At 53.9% G+C, this 20,807-nt stretch overlaps 6 protein-coding genes across 6 annotated transcripts; 5 read left to right on the top strand and 1 right to left on the bottom strand.

Moving 5' to 3' along the window:
- Positions 1 to 6: 6 nt before the first annotated feature.
- On the top strand, positions 7 to 268 carry CDEST_00986 (uncharacterized protein; the record flags this gene model as incomplete). The annotated part of the gene is made up of 2 exons (XM_062917145.1): positions 7 to 50; positions 94 to 268. 2 exons carry the CDS (start codon positions 7 to 9, stop codon positions 266 to 268), a joined length of 219 nt encoding a protein of 72 aa, XP_062773196.1.
- A 507-nt stretch (positions 269 to 775) lies between these two features.
- CDEST_00985 (Putative aminoglycoside phosphotransferase, protein kinase-like domain superfamily) lies at positions 776 to 2,418 on the top strand (the record flags this gene model as incomplete). The annotated part of the gene is made up of 1 exon (XM_062917144.1): positions 776 to 2,418. Exon 1 carries the CDS (start codon positions 883 to 885, stop codon positions 2,416 to 2,418), a length of 1,536 nt encoding a protein of 511 aa, XP_062773195.1. The 5' UTR covers positions 776 to 882.
- A 2,713-nt stretch (positions 2,419 to 5,131) lies between these two features.
- Positions 5,132 to 6,152, top strand: CDEST_00984 (uncharacterized protein). The gene is made up of 3 exons (XM_062917143.1): positions 5,132 to 5,373; positions 5,454 to 5,699; positions 5,768 to 6,152. The coding sequence occupies exons 1-3, from the start codon at positions 5,176 to 5,178 to the stop codon at positions 5,888 to 5,890; spliced, it is 567 nt and encodes a 188-aa protein (XP_062773194.1). The 5' UTR covers positions 5,132 to 5,175; the 3' UTR covers positions 5,891 to 6,152.
- A 2,871-nt stretch (positions 6,153 to 9,023) lies between these two features.
- Positions 9,024 to 9,961, top strand: CDEST_00983 (uncharacterized protein; the record flags this gene model as incomplete). Its single annotated transcript, XM_062917142.1, has 2 exons — positions 9,024 to 9,107; positions 9,185 to 9,961. 2 exons carry the CDS (start codon positions 9,024 to 9,026, stop codon positions 9,959 to 9,961), a joined length of 861 nt encoding a protein of 286 aa, XP_062773193.1.
- Positions 9,962 to 14,327: 4,366 nt separating this feature from the next.
- Positions 14,328 to 16,460, top strand: CDEST_00982 (uncharacterized protein). The gene is made up of 4 exons (XM_062917141.1): positions 14,328 to 14,823; positions 14,874 to 15,041; positions 15,100 to 15,267; positions 15,324 to 16,460. Exons 1-4 carry the CDS (start codon positions 14,518 to 14,520, stop codon positions 16,056 to 16,058), a joined length of 1,377 nt encoding a protein of 458 aa, XP_062773192.1. The 5' UTR covers positions 14,328 to 14,517; the 3' UTR covers positions 16,059 to 16,460.
- A 2,427-nt stretch (positions 16,461 to 18,887) lies between these two features.
- On the bottom strand, positions 18,888 to 20,757 carry CDEST_00981 (Putative isopropylmalate dehydrogenase). The gene is made up of 5 exons (XM_062917140.1): positions 20,554 to 20,757; positions 20,435 to 20,455; positions 20,298 to 20,369; positions 19,492 to 20,212; positions 18,888 to 19,424 (listed from the first exon to the last, which is right to left on the bottom strand). Exons 1-5 carry the CDS (start codon positions 20,602 to 20,604, stop codon positions 19,189 to 19,191), a joined length of 1,101 nt encoding a protein of 366 aa, XP_062773191.1. The 5' UTR covers positions 20,605 to 20,757; the 3' UTR covers positions 18,888 to 19,188.
- Positions 20,758 to 20,807: the final 50 nt, after the last annotated feature.

Raw genomic sequence — 20,807 nt, 5'->3', positions numbered from 1 at the left:
ACGAAAATGCAGAAGACCATCTCGGCTGGCATAGTCACGGATCAACCGCGGTGGCATCTGGCAATTGGATAGGTACGGCTAAACCGGCAGAAGCCAAGCCAGAACCAGCCTGGCTGCCCATCCCGCAATGGAATCGCCGTCCGCCGTCTCGCCCTCGGGCAATAACGGCGCCGCGTGTAAGATGGAGAAGGTTTACAAAACAAACAAGCATGTATGCATGTGCCACCCAATGGTCGCGCATCCATTTTATACCCTTTGCATGGAGTAAGAGAAACGGGCATAAACGGAAATTTTCTTCAACATTGGGCTGGAAAAGCTTCATATGTCTTCTAGACCCCCCTTTTTTTTTTCTTCCCTGTTTCGCACTAGATTCCAAGACGGGTTAATAATATATTTCCCTTTCAAAGTCAGCCTGCGTGTGTTTGCCGCATCCTGCATGTTTTTCATCTCCGGTGAGATCTCCGCACTAACCGTTGCAGCCGCTCCTGGCGCCTCCAAGTGAAATCCCCCAACCCGGACTGGTTGATAGGTGGATGATGGACTAGTCATCTGCAAGAAAACACCCCACGCGGGCGCATCCCGTGGTGGTGTGTAGTCGGTCGGTCGGTTGGTTGTCATCACCCCTCCTACCCTCTCTCCATCTGCTTTCCCCAAAACTGTCTGCAGTGACCACGCTGTTGGCCGAGCTGATGCAGGCCTGCTGACAGTGCTGTCATGTGAACTTAATTGGACCATCCCCGTCTTCTTCAGGCGGGCTGCGGCTGAAGGGACGATAACCTTAATCCCTCTTTCGTCGCCCTCGTCCCGGACGAGAACCTCAAACTCTCTCGTCTCGCGTCATGGGATATTGGAACCCGCCTTGAGATCTTGACAGAAGAAGACATGCCTCTCAGTACGAGTAATCGTAGCCAAGTCGCAGATGTCAACGACGGCGACAACGACGACGCGCGGAACAGCGCCGGAACAGTCTCGCAGTCTGGCTCAACGACGTCTTCCGCATTACAAGCAGACGACGGAAAGGTCGCGGCGTTCTTAGCGCGATGCGGGTTGAAGATCTCAGCCGTTGCCGCGGTGCACGAGTTCGCGGCGGCAAGGTTCCCAGGATACAAGGCGGCGCCGGCGCCGTTTCAGGGGTACTGCTCGTATACGCTGCTCCTCCTGCCGCTGGACAGGAAGGGCAGACGACGGGACAGCGGGGTTGAGGCCGGTGACGGGAGCGACGGCGGCAGCGGCAGCGGCAGCGCGAGCGCGAGCGCGACGAGCGGCGAGGACAGGAATGTCCGTGGGGGCGGCAGCCTGCTGATACAGTTCCGGCCGAGAAGGCACGCCATCGATGTCGGGATCTGCGTGGATGCGAGGGGTGTTTTTGGCGACAGTGTGGTCCCCGGCGTCGGCGACCTGGGCGCGCTGTCGGGGTTAGAGACGACAGACGCGGGGGCCCGGAACGGCGGGGAGCTTTGCGCGTACGTGCTGGAGAGGATGGGCGGCGTCTCGCTGACGGAGTTCCGGGCGTCGTCGGCGACGCTCGGGGCGGACGCGCGGGCGTGCAGAAGGAGGGTTGTGGCGGACCTGGCCGTCGTATTCGCGAACTCGTGGAGGGGACGGCGGGACAGGCGGGACATCGTGGTCAAGGGCAAGGTCGGCGGGAGTCTGCGGTGGAGGGTGGAGGCCATGGCGGAGGGTCTGCCGAGGGAGTTCCGAAGGGTCGCGAGGCGGGCGGCCGGGGAGCTGGCGGAGTTAGAAGACACGCTGCCGTGGGTCGTCACGCACGGGGACCTGGTGCCGGACAACATTCTCGTGCATCCGGCGCCGTGCGGGGAGGGCGACGACGGGGCGAGGAGGCGGAGGATGGAGAGAGCGGGCGGTCTGGTGGGGCTTATCGACTGGGCCGAGGCCGAGTGGTTGCCGTTCGGGATGGGTATGTACGGCCTTGAGGAAGTCCTGGGGGAAGACGTCACCATTCCAGCCGCCGAAGAGGAAGAAGGTGGTGGAGGAGGAGGAGGCGAGGACCACAAGCAGCCAGGGGTCGCCGGTGGCGGGACGTCCGCCACGACAACGACCCGCTTCGAATACTATCCCGAGGCGAGCTCGCTGCGGACTCTGTTCTGGAATGAGGTTGGTCGGGTTGTAGGCGACGAGGAGGTCACGCGCCGGGCGAGGCGGGCGCAGGTTCTCGGCGTGCTGTTGTGGAGGGGCATCGCGTTTGACGACGGCGCGCTCGGGAGGGTCGTCGACGCGCGGAGGGACTGGTGGGACGTGCAGAGGCTGGGGGTCTGGCTGTTTGGTAACGGAGGGCTCGGGGAGGGCGGCGGCGGCGGCGGTGGCGGCGAGGAGACGGACGGAGACGGGGAGACGAAGAAGGGGGCTTGGGTGAGGAGGGTTTGGCGGGTGATAGGGGGATGCTTCAAGGCCTTCTAGCGGGCGGCTTTGTGTTACTGTTCATGCGTTGTGCGTGAGCAGATCTTGGCGGACGCAGACTAAACGAGGTACGAGGGAGTCGTGGTTGGAGAGCCGAGTCCGTCGAGGTATCGTCAAACTACCTTGTTGAACAATAGGAAGCAGCGGGCAGGGTTTGCAAGGGCGGCCAGTGTACGTACACATGCTCCCCTGTAATTAGGAACGCATATATCGCCGTATTCCAGCGAGGGTTTCACTTTGTTGTATCAAAGGCATACACTCCCAGCGCCATGGGAACAGCGAGACGCAAGGCTGGTTGGTATGTCTGGAATGCTGGGATCGTCATGCGAAAGGCGTAGTGTGACACCACCTGAAGGTGTTGTTTATACGGGGCTTCTCGCTTTTGGAGTGCCCTGAGATATTCCAGGGGCTTTCCGAACTAGCAAGTTTACGAGGAGCTTTGGTAACGTATTGCTTCGTAGGTAGGTGTATGTCCAACTGAAAACTGTTGACCTTTGCAGTTTGTTGATGTTCTCCGAGATGAGTGGAGAATCTTGTCTACCGAAGTTACGTACCTATTCGCATTCCAATCAAGGTCCCGTGTCCCATCTTAACATTCCCCGCATTACTCTGTACTTGTAGAGCAGGTCGTAGAGCTGGTAATATAAGCGATTACTCTAGGACACTGCCCAAAGTACGCAGCCGTCACAAGGCCCTTTTTGGAGGGGTCATTTGGGACATGCAAGGAGTATTTTGAAGATCGTTATGTTACAAAGCCTGATGTCCGTGTTCATTACTTTACGTAGTGCTGTTCTCACCCTCCTCCGGCGGTAGCCTTGTGTATCCGCTCCGGCACTCCGGTCGAAAAGTGGATACTTTTCGGCGACGTTCCGAAGCAGGCCCCGTTCCATGCAGACAGGGCAGTCAAATGACTTCGAGCCGGGAACACGGGAGCTTTTCCCATTTTCAAGTCGGATAAAAGCAAAATCGTATAATTTCATGGGCTCGTAAGTACCTCGGAACGCAGTCTCTCGGCGGAATAGTCTCCGGTAGCTGCTTCCTTTCCGTTACGCGATCCAATCGGCACTTTGTCGATTCGTCTCCGTATGATACGGCCAGTTCAGATTCAAGCACACTGTGCAGAGATCCCGTTTCTGCTACGGTGGCTGCATGCGAGACATCGTCTCGTCTAGCGAAGAAGCTTAGCGACCTTGCCTCAAGCTTGACCAGTGCAAAGTTCCTAGCATAACCAATTAGATCTGGCAGCGTTGTAAATACTGCGCCATTGAAGTAAGAGACATCTGGTGCGATATTTGATCATCGAGGGATCGGCGTCGTTCTCAAAGTGTCTCAGTACCACTGACTTGGGGTTGGGCTCTGCCAAGCTGCGTCTCATAGGCCCTGCAGCCCGGATCCATTCTTCCGAGACATCTGTTCCTTGCTTTGAAAAGCCGTTCTCCCAATGCATCATTCAGTGACAAGTGTGTGGGTTTCCTCCCGTTTCGGTCGCTGAGGGAGAACAACATGACTGTCCCCATTGCTTTGAAATATTGTTGTTACACCGGGCCAATGTACTAATAGGAACCGCTACAATTCGACCTTGCTTGAGGTCCAGCACTTGTTGACTAGAAGTGCAACATATTTCAACACCTTGACTACGAGTTATCTAAATGAATTTACAATAATCCTAGATTTTGGGTTATCTGGCATGGTTTCCGCTTGCGAAACGGTTGGGTTTCGGCCTGTCCCGTCCCGTGTACTACTCGAGCCTGCCTGCACGGGATCTAGTCAAGCTTCCGCCAAACGCCCACATTACTACAACGTCGCAGATGAAGCTAGTGGCTCGGGTTCGATACCGAAATCGGGTTACTCGGGACTCATAAAGAACCACTGCTGGCTTGCCGGACATGTCGTCATATTGTCTCTGCTCGAAGCGTCAACGGCGCTAGTTAAGCGCTGGCCTGAGCCAAAGACAGGGCCGGTCGACGAGATGCATCCCAAAACAGAATCTTTGCGTCCCGGGTGGTGTTAAAAGTAGCCTGGTCGACATTCTTTGCTAAGAATGAGGTCGATCCCTTCCTTGGCATATGGGTTTTGGCTTTCGAGCTTGTCAAACTTTTACTCGGCCGACAGGCGTTCAGTTGGACACAGGCGGGGGGTCTTGTCTTATATTCCCCACTATCAAGAATCCGGAAGGGAGAAAAGGACGGGATCTTCCCTTTTGGGATATATTATTCTTCAGTCTCAATTTTGAAATGTCTCAGATCTCAAATATCTCTGATCTAGATGCGGTTAATACAGTGGTCGGAGTTGTCTCGTCTCCCGCGCACTTCAGTCTTCCCGAGAGTAGACCCTAAAGAGAACATCGTGAATGTTGACACCGACAGCTAGTGATCAAGGGAGTCTTAACTCTGATGGACAGGTCTGAGGGCTTGCTGATCTTTCCGAATGAAGGGGCTTGGCACATGGTGATCGGAACGTGTGCTGGTGGTCACTGGCATGATGCCTATGATACTGCGGATCAGTACTGAACACACCAAAATTGCGGCCGGAAAGGAGAAGATAGAGGGGCTTGGCTTGTTCAGATTTCACTCACGATGCGATGAAGCTCCAGGTTTACACCGTCGACTTCACATATAAGAGGCAGCTGATCTCCCGACATCAAAGTCATTCTCTCAACAGCATCCACCGCCTCTTCATCCTCTCAGCTTCTCCTTGCCAATCTTCTCTCGGACACTCCCACAGACGACCTCGTCGCTTCCAAAAAACAACATCAACATGCGTTTCTCCATCCTCAAGGCCGCGGTTGCCGCTCTGGCTGTCTGCAATGACGTCGTGCTTGGCCAGCTTACGCCAGCTCAAGTTGTCACGAACATCGAGCTCATCACGAGCAAGTCCCAGGCTCTCATCGATCCTGCGAAGGAAATCACCCTCATCAGCGGAACCTTGCTCATCATTGGCCAGGGACCCTTCCCGGTATAGAACCCCTCTCTGCTGTATTGACTGCTTGGCTTCACGCCTTCCTTTGATTAGTGACTAATATTTGACTTCCACAGAAAATCATTGCTGGCTTTACCGACATCGTCACCACAGCGGGAGTGTCTCTTGCTCAGATGCAAGGAATGCCCCCGGTCCCAGCCGGTGCTGAATCGGACGCCATATTCGAGGCGGTCCGCACGTTTGTGAGGATCCACCAGCAGCTTCTCAACGTCCTCATCGGCAAGGCCGGTCTCTTCTCGACTATCCCGATCGTCGGCCAGCCCGTTGCTGCCGTCCTGCGAGCTGTGGAGGGCATCGTTGACGTGAGTTTGACCCAAATCTCAGGAACTTCCTGGATATAGAGTTTTGCTAACCCCTTGCGCCTGAAAAGGCTGTTGCGTTCGCCCTCATCGACGGTGTCCAGTCCCGGGCTAATGACTTGAAGACGGAGTTGGGCGGCCTCACTGTCACCATTAAAACCGCCACCAAGCAGTACGAAGGCATCCAGCTTTAGTGGGCTACAAACATAAGAAGGCTTCCGGGTTTTTGGCAAGGAAATCTGTGAGGATGCAGCGGAAGAACTTCACTTCGCTCTTGGAGGCTGCCGTAACCAAAAGGAGGCTGGGGATCAAGCCTCATCATGCCCGCCTTCGCCCAGCACCGTGGCAGTCTTGTTGAATGACTTTCTGTTGGTGTGTTATGCCGTGCTCTTTGGACGAGTAGCTTTTAATGGTTTTTGTCTCGAAATTATTCTTAATAAAATACGGAAATGTCTGCTGCTCTAGCAGTAAAGTGTCTGGGCCAACAACGCCCTGTCGCTAATGCTTTGATAATGCGACTCCGCCTGACCTTCTGAAATACGCCTGGTGAGATGAATACAATAGTCTCGGCCAGAGTGAAAGCAATGCTGTGTGACGGTGTTCCTGCACTCGCGCGAGTAACCATTGAGGTGAGGGGGGCCTTGCTAAGTCTGTTAAGTCGAGTCGTGCGGCTACGTACTGAATTGCATGATGCATGCAGCTTGTTCGCTTACAAACAGTGGGCAAAGTGTGAGAAGAGAGGCGACAAAAAAAAAGTTATCGCCGTGGCCGCTTCCACAGCTAAAGCGAACAGTGTCGACGCAAAAACACGAGTTCATGCTCTGAATGTGTTCAATGATGTTGTCTACCTCCATCCATGTATCCGTTTGGATCCACTTTCCCGTTCAGGCAGTCAATGGGCAACATCGGCTATAAATGGAACTACGCGGCCTCCGTGGCCCGATGACGATGAGGATGTGTGTTTGCATCCATTCTTTTCAGTTCAGTAAGGCCACCACGGGCCAAGCCTATTACAACATCTCAGTCACAAACTTACACGTTATTTGCTTGTTGGTTTTACTTGCTCATTAACCACGTCGTGTTTTGTAACTAAAGTAAGGCCCAAGCAGTTTATCTTCTAGAAACTAAAGAATTAGATAGTGATTCCCTTCAACTACACTTTCTAGAGTGTTTACGCTCTTAGGATGGATACATAAATATGTTGGAAGCTATTGCGAAGTCATGATGGCATCTTAATAGTTGCTATTTAATAATTTTCTCTAACTACATGGTGAGATTATCGGCATGTTCGTTGATAAATTCCATCTCTTTCTCTGAAACTATACCTTATAATCTTACACCCGCTCTCTGCAAACCCTAGCATCGAAGTGTTTCTGGCTCCCAAGGTGATCAGTTGGGAGATTGGCTAGACCATGAGTATTCGGGTTGACGTTATGTTACAAATGGGATGAAAGTTGATATTACATTGAGATGTATTGTTTGATAATGAATGTGAGATGTAAGCGCAGGTGTTCAGGGTAACGTCAGATGCATGGAATGAGCCAAGCGGCGCGAGATCAGAAAGGTTACCAAACCCGAGGCAGGCTCCCATATCGGTCGAATGGCTGCTGGTCGAGAAGACACGTACGAGCCTTTTGTTGGTGATATGTATGTTGAAGGAGGTCACGGCGCCCGGAGCGAAGTTAATATATGTTTCAGAGCTCGTAGTTGATCAGTCGAGGATTAACAGCTTACTTCTTAGTCGTCTATAGCGGCAGACATACGTTTGTATTGAAGCACCGAGGATACAAGCGTCACCTGTATCAAAAGGTGGACCTTGGGCCAGATCTTCTGGCGAGAAGTTGGAGAAATCTTTGACTTGCTCATCGGAAAGATTTCAAAGAAGTAGGCTTTGAATTATGTCTGAAACTCTGCGTATGTAGTCAGGTTGAGGCCAGCAATGACGATTAGCATAGTCGCTTCGTCCTTCAGGCCGCCAATGATGAGCGGAATCTTCGCGACATTCCCCCGAACGGAACAATTGGTAAGACGAGACCTTTATAAATGAGCCATCAAGTCATGGATACCAGGGTATATGAGTAGCTCGGTACGAGATCAAGCCTGGCAACTGTTGGGGTGGATTGTGGAGCAGATCCCAGTTGGCTGTCTTCAGGCAGGCGACCTTATAATCGGCTTGACTGCACCCAGACTGCTCAACCATGAGGCTCAACAGACCCTGCCTGTAGTGGTAGTCTTTGAAGTTCCAAAGGCCACCAGGCGCTATGCTGGCGCCTCTGAAAAGTCCATCATTTTTACCATCGTTGGGAACCATGTGAACCGCAATAGATCCGGACTCAGTGCTTTCCAAATGTGGTTATCCAGGAGTCCTGGTAATCCAACACTGTTCGTGGCCCCATGCATTCTTCGCTTTGAAGTAAGCTTTTATGAGTTTAGGATGCTTCATTTGATCGTCATGCCGCAACCATCGACTTGTGGTAATCGGCTTCGGGACGTCCGGAAGGAAAGAGGCCGGGTCATCCTGAAGGTGCCTAACATGTTCAACAAGATCGCCCGCCCCACGACACTTAAGCCCTCGGCGCCCTCGCACATGACGCGCCGGACTACGAAGCATGGGGTCTGTTCTCTCGAGAACACGAGTGTGATGGTCCTTTCATACCGTGTTGAGTTTTACATGAACTTCGAAAGCGACTCCACCCTATCGTGATCGAACGAGCCCCAGTTTGTGCGCTTACAAGCCGTGAAATCGCTTGATAACTTGGCCGGTATATCAAACAGTCAAGTGACTAGTCAAGTATGGGAACTGTCTAATTCGATTCAGCGGCAGCGCTAGTTGGAAGAGATGTGACTGTGAAACTTTCTGGACAGCGGACTTCAGAATGTAGCACTCGGAGAGGATGCGATATAACAGATTGGGTGAAGAGGCGGTGTTCTTTGTCCTTTTTAGGCGCCTAACAGTACTCAGAGGGCTTCTCCACATAATACGCTTCAACAGACTTAAGTTTATAACGGGATGACCGAGGTACAAGATAACGTTTACTGATCATCTGTTTACTAACCAAGCACTTTGGATGGTTCAAAGTCATGACGCAATGACCGAGGCATGTAGCTATTGTTTATGGGAAACCGTGACGTGTGCGAGACCGAGATTTATTACAATAGGGCTTAATATAACATAAAACCACGACCATGGCGTGGTGTATGTGCTGTTCTGGGTATATAAGAGTCGTATACTCTACCGTTCTAGAATGTGTCACAAAACCAATCAGCGACACTCTATGTGACAGGAAAGAAAGAACAAAAAGCTACAACCCATTATTTACGCACAACATGGCAGAAAACGATGCCTATTTCCCCAATCTTTTGCCATCAACCCCTCGGCGCATGGATTCTCATGAGTCCAGAAACCTAAGTGTATGTTCCACCGGCTGAGCTTGCCTGGACTCCCTGTTACCAGTTCATACTGAGTATACCCTAATGCAACTGAAAAGGTTCACATAAAGGACTCTTTCAGTCTCACGGCTCTTTTCACCATTGGCGCCATCACACAGTCCGTCCTCTTCCTCGTGTTCCCCGCCGGGTACGCGATCGTCCCGTTCTCGGCCTGCGCTCTTATCTCGGCGATCTCTACTCTCTTCGAACTTCGCAGCGGTAAGACATATCCGAAGGGAGTAGTTCCAGGCCAGGTTACGGCTCAGATGGTCGATCCAAGTAATGGGAAAATACCTGCTATTCCTGCTTCGCAATCCTTGGTTGTTTTCCACCTCGGTGTACGATTCAATCACACTTTGGGCCTCATTTCGCCTGGAGCGTCTGAGGTTGTTAAGCATTTCGACGCTATGAACGCAGATCTCAGAAGACGAGCAGACGAGTACGGCCTTTACCACTTCTCAAACTGGAAAGGGGCCGAATCAGACCGCAACAACACTTTGCTTATGATCTACTACTTTCGTAACGTCGACGGTCTGAACCGTTTTGCGCACGACACGTTGCATTGGAACACTTGGAAGTGGTTTAACAGCATCAAGGAAGATCACAAGCATCTTGGCATCTTCCACGAAACCTTCATTACCAGTGCCCAGCAGTACGAGACCATTTACGAAAATATGCCGCCAGTGCTTTTGGGCGCTGCAAGTGTTGCAAGTACGAACGAGATAAGTAAGGAAAAGACTTGGGTCAACACATTGGTTGATGCCGACGTTAAGCCGTTGAGGACTCAGCTCCGTCGGATGGGAAAGCACTATCGACCGGCGGCTGATCGTGTTTAAGTGAGACAGGGTTTAATGAAATTGCTCTGCTTACAAAATGACGTCTCAGATGGGAAACGGCTACTCAAAGCTTTACATACGTTAGGGTATAGAAACAATTTGTCCTTGGTTGACAATCATTGCCGCTTTGTGTTTTCGGACAATCAAGGGGGTAAGCAACACAGCTTCATCCTAGCTTCATCCGTGATCTGAAAACCTGTGATGACGGCGCTAAAGTGAACCGACATTTGCCGTGCGGTAGTTGTGGTTCTAATAGGCATCACGACAAAAACCGGTACAGCATCTCGGCGGGTTCGTCTGGTCTGTGGGCAACATAGGAATGGCTGTTTAAAAAAACATTTTCATAGTAATCTCCAATGATTCCAGTAGCGCACGTTAATATACGTACAATCTTTGAGGTTAGCAGCGTTATGCACGTCGCTTCCTTCTTTCCCTGTCATCCGACCTAAGGGGGGTTTCTCTCCCCAATTACCATCAGAGCACCGTCTGACAGCCTGCCGGGCGGCGTTCCAAGAGGTCAGTCAGGCCAGGCTTCGGTAACACAAAACGACCACCCACCCGAGGCCTCCGGGTCAAGGGAACAATTAGCGGTATTGTAATACGTTGTGAACTGTGTCTGCCATCATCATGCGGGAGGGCTGGTGTTCAAAATTAGGAGCACAGAAAGAACCGTTCTCGTGTTATTTGGCACTTGGCTAAAATGCAGACGCAAGTTTAACGATATTCGGTAAGAAGCCGCAAGGCAAGGAAGGGAAAAGAAAAGCAACAGAAGAAGGGATGAAAGAGGTTGGGTCAAGGAGAAGCAAGACAGGGCACGTACCGATCGATGCACGGACGGGGAATAAAGTATGGTGGGGTAGGTGGAACGCTATCCAGTGCACGAGCCATGGTCCCACTTGCTACCGCAACACGAGCTGTGGCTGGCGCGTGGCAGATGTCACCGGTGTGTCAACAGAGTTCGAGAAACAGCGGAAAGGAGAATCGACGATGGGGAACAATGGACACGGGCGGCGGGGAACCTAAGCATAACTATTTTCTTGGGAGGCGCTAGGAGAATCCAAGGTTAGGGCGGCCGGCACGGTACCTGGGGAGGGAATGTGCCGGGGGAGGACGACGGAGACGGGGTGGGTGACCTACCCGCTAACCACTACTGCTGCTACTCTACCGATAACTCGCCGTCATCTCGATTGTCGTCCCACCACGGCCAGGCCCTACGGCGCCTTGTAAACCCTCCGCAATGCCTAGCTACCTACCTACCTTAGGTATCCATTGCTATCCGACTCACCTCAAGCGTGCTTTTTCTCGAAGCTCGTATAAACAGTTCGAGTCTGAATTTTATGCAATGCGAATTGCCGAGGGTCCTACGGATACAGTGTGCGCACCCAGGTTGGCGTGCATCCGGCCGCATCAAAGCGGCTCAGAGACAGAGCCAGCCAGAGTGCAACGTGTGGTGGCCAAGAGCTCTGCCGCCCTACGGGCTCAGGGCTACGGGCTTACGCTACAGTCGTCGCCTGATGTGGGGGCCGAAATGTGCAACGATGATGCGGGGAACGGACGGTATGGCTGCTGGCAGTTACTACTTTGTAGATGATGGCGGTGTTGGTGGTTGCCATTCGAATGCGGGTGCATGTGTGGTTGCGAGGGCAACCCACCACCTCAGCCCAACCTCCTGCTCGTCTCGTCTCTTCTTTTCCAATGCTATCCTCAACCCAGACCCGTACCAGGGGGGGAGGGCATCGGCTACTTCGTAACTTGTCATCTGTTTGCCCCATCCAAGCCTCCAATACTTCGCATCCTCCCCACATATCCCTCCCGTCAACCTACATCGACATGCGTCTTGCAGCCAGTGCCTGCTCCTAGTTCTCGTTTGGGTCTAGGCGCCAGTGCCTCTCTCGAGGGGGCCCGCCGGTCATGCCAGCCCTGTTCGATGACCATCGTCGGGCGTCTATTGAAGCCTGTGCCGCACTGTCTAGCCAGGAAGTAAGTCCTTCGCCCGGAGATGTTGTGTTGCTCACGAGCAGCGTGGCACAGCGGTGTTTGTACAAATCACCGCCGTTCGAGTGATCTGACGCACCTGCCCATGGCCTATACAACAAATGCAACCGGTTCCAACGCATCTCGATCGGATGTTCGACGCTGCGCCTTTATGGAAGTGGGCGAGGCTTGAAAGGGGGGGGGGGGGGTACATCGATTACGTAGTTGCGAAAGACACGGCGACTTACACAGCCAGTCGTACGGATCCTTTGCAGTCAAGTCCCCTCTTTGCTCTGTCTGACTGTCAGATTCTGTCCAGATCCTATGGCGCCACCACGACGCGGCTTATTCGCACAACCTATCTGTACACCTCCAAGGGCATCAGATTCTTTGCCGCATGCACTGTATGATGTGTTTGCCATAGCTTCGGTCTACAGTCTTCATTCCGGGGCGCCGTCACTTGTTAGTCACCTGGGCCGACGCAATACGGATGCACACGTGCTCTGCTCACCAAAGCCCACCTGCCCACTTCAGGGTCGCTGGCGCCTTGGGCCAACAACTTTCCTTGCACATCCCGGGACATTCTCCCGGTGGCATCAACAAATGCCGCTGTTCTCACTGGCGACCAACACGCCACTCCGCAGCAGCCGGGACTATGAACTCGGTGAGTCGGGGTGCCCTGCGGGAAACATTCGACAGCTCTGCCCATCCATCGCTGGACCGGTTCGGGCAACAACGGCACTTATAAATCTTGCCGAGCTTCCGTTGTCAACCCACCAACAGGTCTTGTCCCTCGGGTAGCACTCTGCTCAACATCTTGGCCATGATCTGGGCATTTCAGACAATGGCAATAGCGCACCCACTACCACCGCCAGCTGCATCCATCCTCCTGTATGGCTTGCCAGAATTTATGAGGTGCTTCTCCGTAGGTAATCTGGGTTAGGGTAGCTCCAACGCCTATTTCTTGGGTTTGCCCAGTGCTGATCCGTTTACCATAGTCGCGGCTCCTTAGGACTCGGCAACCACACCAAAACAAGTTTTGTGCCTCATTCCCCTGGACCTGGTTGGACGCGTTCCTGTACACCAAGGACTTAGACTGCAGTCCGGATGCATGTCTTGATTGGCCCTCTCGCGCGAGCTGCAGATCCTGGGGCCTTTGTGCCACGACCTGGACACGAGCCCTCCTTGACGCACATTAAGCACACTAAGTGTACCTTTTGTCCAACAACAAGAAACTTGTGCGGAGAGCAAGTCTGTCCCACTTCCGGCTCTTGTCGTTGAGAGTTGATCAACGCAAATGCGGCTAGAAAAGAGCCAACAGCTCAAGCCGTCCATCCCGCTATCAACAACACGAAGCTGCCGTGTCTTGTTGTTGCTCAACTGTGTCTCAACTCGGGAGGGGGGCTTGACTCATGATGAAGACAAGTCGTGCTTGACGGCCACGACGGCCACGACTGCCGTACACACGACTCCAGTGAGGGGATCTCTGCTCGATAGCAAACACTTTTGTCACGCTGCGAGCTGCAGTGCTGCCTTGCCTGCTTCCTCTACCATCTAGTCAGACGGAATTGACACAGAAAACTCCTAGCTTCTCTTCGTCGTATTTCCCCTCAATCTCTTGGTCACTGTTTTTATTGGGCCGAGGGATTCGGAATCTTACCACATAAGAGACCCGAACTATATCGCCTACCCCGTTATGTGCCGTCATCGTCAGAGACGGCCGTGCCCGACAGCAGCCTGCCCAACCGTCGGGACCTATGCTGACAACCACCGCCTCAACCTCAAGCAACACCTAGGCGAAGCTAGGCGACAACATCAGTGACCGGGGTAGGGCGGTCTGTCGTCTGCCTTGCCTCTCTGCAAGCTGCAATGTCCATGGATTCCCAGTCACCTTTTGCGTTTTTTTCTTATTCGTCACTGCCGTTCCCCAAGCTGCCCTTTCTTACGGTTAATCCGACCAGGGTACACACCACGAGCTTTGTTCAACACTATCGGCCTTGGCCATCCCATCGTCCTGATTCTCCAGCCACACATGTGACTCGAGGTTCTTTCCATCTATTCCAGTGCATCTCCAAGATCCTCTTTTCTCGTATCACAGCTTGGCATCCTCTTCCTTGTCTCCCCACCCTCCCTTCCATGTTCCTTGTCATGGGTCAGACTGTGGCCTGTACGCTGTCCACATGGATAGAGACTACTGCAAGACGCAGTGGAGGTCGTTGAGCTATGTTGGTCGACCGACAAAGATGTCATCGCAACCTCCTCACTTTCTTCGCTTTCCCTCTCATCTACCCAGGGGGGGGTAGACCGGACAGGCCGGCCGCCTATCCGCCGCCTCAAGATATAAGCTTACCAGCCATCCTGTCTTTGGAAACTCTCTCATCCTGCTCTCCATCCTCTTCCAGATTTCACCAGCCCCTCCCCATCTCCCAGCCAACCACCCTCCCGTGGTCTTCTGCTGTCAAGTGACTCGTTCGTTAAGGTTACTTAAAAGATTCTCGCTCAAGTCGAAACCCTCGTTTCCTCCAACCATCGTTTCCTGGAGTATCTCTCGTTGATTGCTCTTCACAGCCTCATACCCAGTCATGAAGTTCGCCACTGCTCTGTTGGCGTTTGCCGCCATCGCTCTTGCTACTGAGGACCATGACCACGACAAGGGTAAGGACAAGACCAGGACCATTGTGACGGAAGTCTTGACCACCTACACCACCGTCTGCCCTGTCACCGTCACCAAGCCTGGCCATGGCACTACCCAGTACGAGGTCATCACCACAACCTCTACCATCGTGGAGAAAGTACCAACAACGGTCTACGAACATCTCCCTGGACACACAGATTATGTCACAAAGACCGACGTTGAATACACCACCTATACGAGCTTGTGCCCGGTGGTAAGCGCCCATGACGAAGCAAGACCGAGTGTCAACTGACAAAGCCCCAGACGGAAACTATCACTGGCGAGGGTCACACCTACACAAAGACCTACACGACAATCAGCACGATTGTTGAGAAGGTTCCTACCAAGGTGTGGGAGACTGTCCCGGGCCCCACGGTCATTGAGAAGACCAAGGAAGTTGAGTACACGACTATCACTAAGCTTATTCCCCACGTAAGTCTAGGCAGGCACACTCCGAATGTCTCGTACAGTTCTCTAAGGCCTTTGATAGACCAAGACTTTGACCCAGGATGGGCACACAATCACTCAGACGTATACCGAGACCGAGACGATCGTCACAAAGGTACCAACCAAGATCTGGGAGACTGTCAAGCTTCCCGATGTTACCAAGACCGAGAAGGACGTCGAGTACACGACTATCACTAAGCTCGTCCCTCACGTAAGTCTAGACACATCCCCTGAGCGTCTCCTGCAGCTCTCTGAGACCTTTGATAGACCAAGACCTTGACCCAGGATGGGCACACAATCACTCAGACGTATACCGAGACCGAGACGATCGTCACAAAGGTACCAACCAAGATCTGGGAGACTGTCAAACTTCCCGATGTTACCAAGACCGAGAAGGGTGTCGAGTACACAACCTTGACGAGCCTCTGCCCGATCACCGAAACGAAGACTGTTGGCGGAGAGACCGTCGTCGTTACGTGGATCTCGACCTCGACTATCGTCACTCAGGTCCCCACCAAGGTCGACGTGTACACTACCGTCAAGACCACCCAGCACCTCTCCACGGAGGTCTACGAGACCATCACCAAGCCCGTCACCACCTACCAAACGATCGAACACGGCGAGACCCACTGGGTCACGGCCACTGGCACCAAGACCATCACCGTTGAGAAGGTCCACACCATCACGGAGGTCCTGGTTGAGACCAAGACGAAGCACGTCGAGGTCACCCACGCTGTCACTGTCGGCGGCGAAGATGTCGTGACCCAAAAGTCCTGGGTCTACGTCACCGTCTCCGGCACGGTCTACGCTACGCAGACCAGAGCGCCCGTCACCGCTGTCGTCCCCACAACGAGTGCGGTGACAATTCCTGTGACGACTGTGGCGAGCACTGTGGTCGGCACTTCCGCCCCCGTCGTTGTTGAGACCGGTAGTGCGGACGCCCGTAAAGCGCCGGCCGCTGTCTTTCTGGCCGGTGTCTTGGGTGCCGTTGCGCTTCTCTAAAGCATGCGGACCTGAAACATAGGCCGTTTGTTTCACCTTTTTTTCTCTCTTTCGCTCTGAACGTCTCTGCCTTCAGTAGGGCGTCGTCAACACTTTTGCACTTTTGCCCGGGGACGAATGAGCCGGTATTTAATGCATGGACCTGGTCCACACGACTTTTACGACAAGCTCAAGGCTGCGACGGCACGGATATATATCAACATACCCAGTTACATTCTCTAATGACAAACAGAAAACATTGGACAACCGAAAGGCACACGAGGCGGGGCGACTTTGGGATAACGAACTTCCCAGGTAAATAGGAGGGCGGTGAATGCTGTTCTGCAAGGGGGGTCCTACGATTCTCGCAAAAGCGAAAGGATACAACGCACTACGTAGTAGACCCTCATTACTCTCATGTACATAGACGATTATTCTTGGTGCGAAGAGGAAGAGCGCAGGCTTGCAGAAGGGGGCCAGCTGCGACGAAGATAGTAATGGCATCACATTGCGTTCTCATAAGGAAACCCCGCTGCTCGCATGCTATATTGATTTCTGCGTTCGCTGTGTATGTGTGTGCTGGCTGGCGGTCGGGGCGATGCAACCTCGTGTTGGGATGCTGATGCGACGTTAGTTCTTGGCTGGCGCCAACGGCGGGGCTGGGCCGTCGTGAGCTCTCGGGAGTCGCGATTGGCCGAGTGGTGCGAGGCGTGCTGGCATCGGACGTCATTCCGCCCCGAAAGGATCGCCCTCCTCCATCCCGAGAGCTTGTCGAAGATGACGATGTAGCCTGACGGGGGCCGAGAAGAATGGTTCGGTGGCTTGGTGCTGTGGCGGTCCTTTGTTGGTTGGTGGGTTCACTGACTACTACCTAGGCACCTTGGATAGCTGGATGCTCCGTAAAGGGCCGGTCGGTCTACCTCTAAAAGTGGATCAAAACCCCGTCCACCCGCCGATGTACGGTGATGTGGATCCCCGTTATGGGACCTCTTGTATCGGTCCCCCCAATTCCGGTCTCCGCCGCGAGCGGACGTACATTCCGAATGAGCGGCAAGAAGAGACCTCGTTCCGACTTACTTTCATGGGAAGGGAGATTGTGCGAAGCGACACCATCTTTCCACCTCTCGGCTGGCAAATGTGTTCCGACCGATAGGATTGCTCTTGCTTGACATCAACTCAATCGGGCTCTTTATAGTTACGGGCGTGTAGTGCTTTTGCTAGCCTGGGTTGCTAGTATTATTAGCACATGCTAGGGCTGCAACAATCCTAAGAATCACTGATTGATCGGACCACGGCGTGGCTTGCTCACAGACGCGACCGTTCGCAATTTTGAAATCAAAGACCACCAGTCTAATCCTGGGCGTACAGGGCCGCCATATTATATGCCAAACTTCTTGCTCATCCAATGCGCTAGAATCACTGGTTTTTGGTTGACCAGCATCCAGTGCAGTGGACGTCGCCGATTCATACGGAGTGCCACCAGCATGATGATAAACGTGGTAGACCAAGCGACCGCCGTGCTGTACCTGGCTTCCAGCATCTGATACTTGAGACCCCCAGGTGGCGAAAGATCTGCCAGTGGCCCAGTGAATCAGATATAGACCGTAGCTGGTTTCGCCAGCTAAATTACCAGGCGCGAGTTCAGGACCGTGTTGCAGGACGAACAGGTTCTCCAGCGCCGTCTGGTGCCATGGTTCGTCCTCGCGCGGTGCCGGGATGGGCCCCTGTTGGTCCGGGGTGAGTCATCGAGAGGGGGGAGGCCGGGGCCGGAGGAGGTCAAGAGTCGGCCAGCCGTGAAGATGGGCTCGTCAGGTAGCTTGTTGAGCTCCATCGAGATTCCCCTGTCCAGAAGATGACCGAATGCGCTCGAGAGAAACGTCCATGTTGCAACCTATCTTTCTGGTTTATACGTGGAAGTCTCTGGACAAGGACGAGGACTGTAGGACACCGATGGCAGGGTGCTAGTCGCCCGAAATGGGTTAGATGCCTATTTTCTCGTTTGAGGCTGCTGATACTGGGGGGGGGAAAAACCCAGGCAACTCGCGTCGGTCAGGCAGACGAAACTCATGTGACGTATGCTGTTGTGCTTCCAACAAAAATTGCACCATCATGACAACTGCCTGATTTACTGGCGAGCCAAGTCTCGTCGACTAAAGTTGTTCCAAAGAGGGAAAATCCAAGCAAATAACGAAACCTGGGCCGACGTCTCAACGGCCTGTCATTCTGAATTCGATATCGTCCAGGCTGCTGGGGAGAAAGGATGGATCCTTACGTCAGGCCTCCGAGACGGAGTGGCGTCTCTGGCTGATGGGAGCAATGGAGACAATGGGGAATTTCACAAAACGCAGGTCGACGACGCCCCGAGGTCCGGAATAGGGAACCGGCCCCCAAAAGTTCCGAGTACGTTGGGCTCCAGGCGCACAGCTCAGAGACAGGTCGCCGACCGCCGGTGGATCCCCAATCTCTGGTTTCTGACGCCTTTGGTAGCGCCACCCGGTGTGCGGTCAACAGTCAACTCGCAACAGGCACGGATGTAATAGAAGCTGACTATTCTCATGATAGGAGCAGGGGGGGGGGTAGAGCTTCCCTACCAGGCAGTCGCTCAATACTTTTTCTTGGGACAATAGTCGAAAGGACTCGCTTGTGAGCCGTTGCAGAAACTCAAGGTGATTAAAAGACACAAGAAAGGATGCCGGTTCCGGAATAAGCATTTGACCCAGGGGTTCCGGCCGGCCGGCATGCCCTTCCACGGCGCGACCGCTAACAACAACAACAACAACAACAACAACAACAACAGCGTGGTGGCCCAAGAGACACACACATCGCCGAGGCAAGCTGGAGCCAACTGTTGTGTCGCAGGACTTTAGCCCAGTCGCGATATGTAATGAATCAAGGAGACTCGCCGCTAAAGCAATAATCACGCAAATGATTCAACCGGGTCTTTTGTTCTCTCTACCTCGGTCAACTCGCACCAATATCCAGCGAGCTATACAAAACCTCCACGCACCTAAGCTAGTCCCCTGTTTTTTTTCTTTCCCACCCTTCTTTTTCACTTCCTCGTTCCCTTTTCTTATCTTTGATTTTACATGCCGGGCACGGATTCCGCTCTTGCAGAACTTGACACTCACCACAACCAGTCGGGCAACGCAGCTCATGCCTTCAGGGCCTTGGCCAGCTCTGCAACGATGGCGTCGCCGACCTCCTTAGTGCCGGCGCTGCCACCAAGGTCCTTTGTCCTCACGCCATTGTCGATGACAGCCTTGACAGCGTCCTCGACCGCCTGGGCCTCCTTGGGCAGGTTGAGGGAGTAGCGCAGCATCATAGCGACGGAGAGGATGGTGCCGATGGGATTGACGATGCCCTTGCCGGAGATGTCGGGGGCGGAGCCTTTTCGTTCGTCAGCGTCACATGCATCAATCTTTCTCACTACACGTGTAAGGGGAGGCGGACGTACCGTGGATGGGCTCGTAGATGCCGTTGCACTTGCCCTTGCCGTCGGGGATGCCGCTCAGGCTGGCACTGGGCAGCAGGCCGATGCTACCGGGAATGACGCTCGCCTCATCAGAGATGATGTCGCCAAACAGGTTGCTCGTGACGACGACGCCGTTGAGGGCGCGGGGGCTCTTGACGAGCAGCATGGCGGCCGAGTCGATGAGCTGGTGCTCAATCTTAAGCTGGGGGAACTCGCGCTCAAACAGCTCTGTGATGACCTTGCGCCACAGGCGGCTCGTCGCCAGCACGTTGGCCTTGTCCAAGCTCCACACCGTCTTCTCGCCGCGGGCAATGGCGAGGAAGCCGGCTAGGCGGCCGATGCGCTCGACCTCCTCGCGCGAGTAGGGCTCGGTGTCCCACGCCTTGCCGTCGCCCGTGTCCTCCTTACGCTCGCCAAAGTAGATTCCGCCCGTCAGCTCGCGGACGATGACCATGTCGGTACCGCGGCAGACCTCGGCCTTGAGGGGAGAGAAGTCGACGAGGGCCTCGGAGGCGAAGCTGCAGGGGCGGAGGTTACCGTAGGTGCCCATCTCCTTGCGAAGCTTCAGGAGTCCCTGTTCCGGGCGGACGGCGCCAGTGCCCCATTTCGGGCCGCCGATGGCGCCGAGGAGGACGGCATCGGCTCCGTTGGCGGCGGCGAGGGCCTCGTCGGTGAGCGGGGAGCCAGTAGCGTCGATGGAGGCCTGGTTCGGCGTGGTTTCGTTAGTGTGCGGTCCTTCAATCGAGCCAGCATTCCCATGGGCGGGGTAGGGTTCAAATGAAACTTACACCGCCGAGGAGGTGCTCCTGCAGGTTGAACTTGCCGGCCGAGGGGCTGTTGGCCTCGATCGTCTTGAGGATCTACGAAAGACGCGGAACTGGTCAGTCTCATTCACGATGCATGGCGAGTGAATCCGTCGGCACACCTTGACAGCCTCAGCGACGACCTATAACATGGTTTCGTTAGCTTTTGTTTATCCTCATTACTCAATTCGCATCTGCCGAAGCCAAGTCCGTTCTCCAGCGGGTCGTCCATCGAGCTCACCTCAGGACCGCAGTGGTCGCCAGCAAACACCACAATGTTGTGCGTCGCCATGTTGATTTTTTACGGGTTTCAGAGAGATTGGGAAGTTCGTGGGAAGCGTGAAAGCAAAAAAAGGGGTATCTGTGCAATTGATTCGGAAAGAGAAGTTTAAAGAGGAGAGAAAGTGCACACCGCAAACGGCTCCTCGTAAACACATGAGCTGTTGCCCCGCATCCCGCACAAGATTGAAAAAGTATAGGCCACGGCCTCAACCC

Source organism: Colletotrichum destructivum, chromosome 1, assembly GCF_034447905.1.
Source record: "Colletotrichum destructivum chromosome 1, complete sequence".
In the NCBI taxonomy this organism is placed as follows: Eukaryota; Fungi; Ascomycota; class Sordariomycetes; order Glomerellales; family Glomerellaceae; genus Colletotrichum; species Colletotrichum destructivum.
This window is presented reverse-complemented; position numbering and strand designations above follow the sequence as displayed.

Excerpts from the sequence above, each read along its gene's own strand:
- CDEST_00984 (XM_062917143.1), top strand. The coding sequence starts at position 5,176 with ATGCGTTTCTCCATCCTCAAGGCCGCGGTTGCCGCTCTGGCTGTCTGC. Across the intron at positions 5,374-5,453 it reads TTGGCCAGGGACCCTTCCCG|AAAATCATTGCTGGCTTTAC; the intron begins GTATAGAACCCC and ends TGACTTCCACAG. Across the intron at positions 5,700-5,767 it reads CTGTGGAGGGCATCGTTGAC|GCTGTTGCGTTCGCCCTCAT; the intron begins GTGAGTTTGACC and ends GCGCCTGAAAAG.
- CDEST_00982 (XM_062917141.1), top strand. The coding sequence starts at position 14,518 with ATGAAGTTCGCCACTGCTCTGTTGGCGTTTGCCGCCATCGCTCTTGCT. Across the intron at positions 14,824-14,873 it reads ATACGAGCTTGTGCCCGGTG|ACGGAAACTATCACTGGCGA; the intron begins GTAAGCGCCCAT and ends ACAAAGCCCCAG. Across the intron at positions 15,042-15,099 it reads TCACTAAGCTTATTCCCCAC|ACCAAGACTTTGACCCAGGA; the intron begins GTAAGTCTAGGC and ends GGCCTTTGATAG.
- CDEST_00981 (XM_062917140.1), bottom strand. The coding sequence starts at position 20,604 with ATGGCGACGCACAACATTGTGGTGTTTGCTGGCGACCACTGCGGTCCT. Across the intron at positions 20,456-20,553 it reads GCGACCACTGCGGTCCTGAG|GTCGTCGCTGAGGCTGTCAA; the intron begins GTGAGCTCGATG and ends ACCATGTTATAG. Across the intron at positions 20,370-20,434 it reads TCGTCGCTGAGGCTGTCAAG|ATCCTCAAGACGATCGAGGC; the intron begins GTGTGCCGACGG and ends CGTCTTTCGTAG.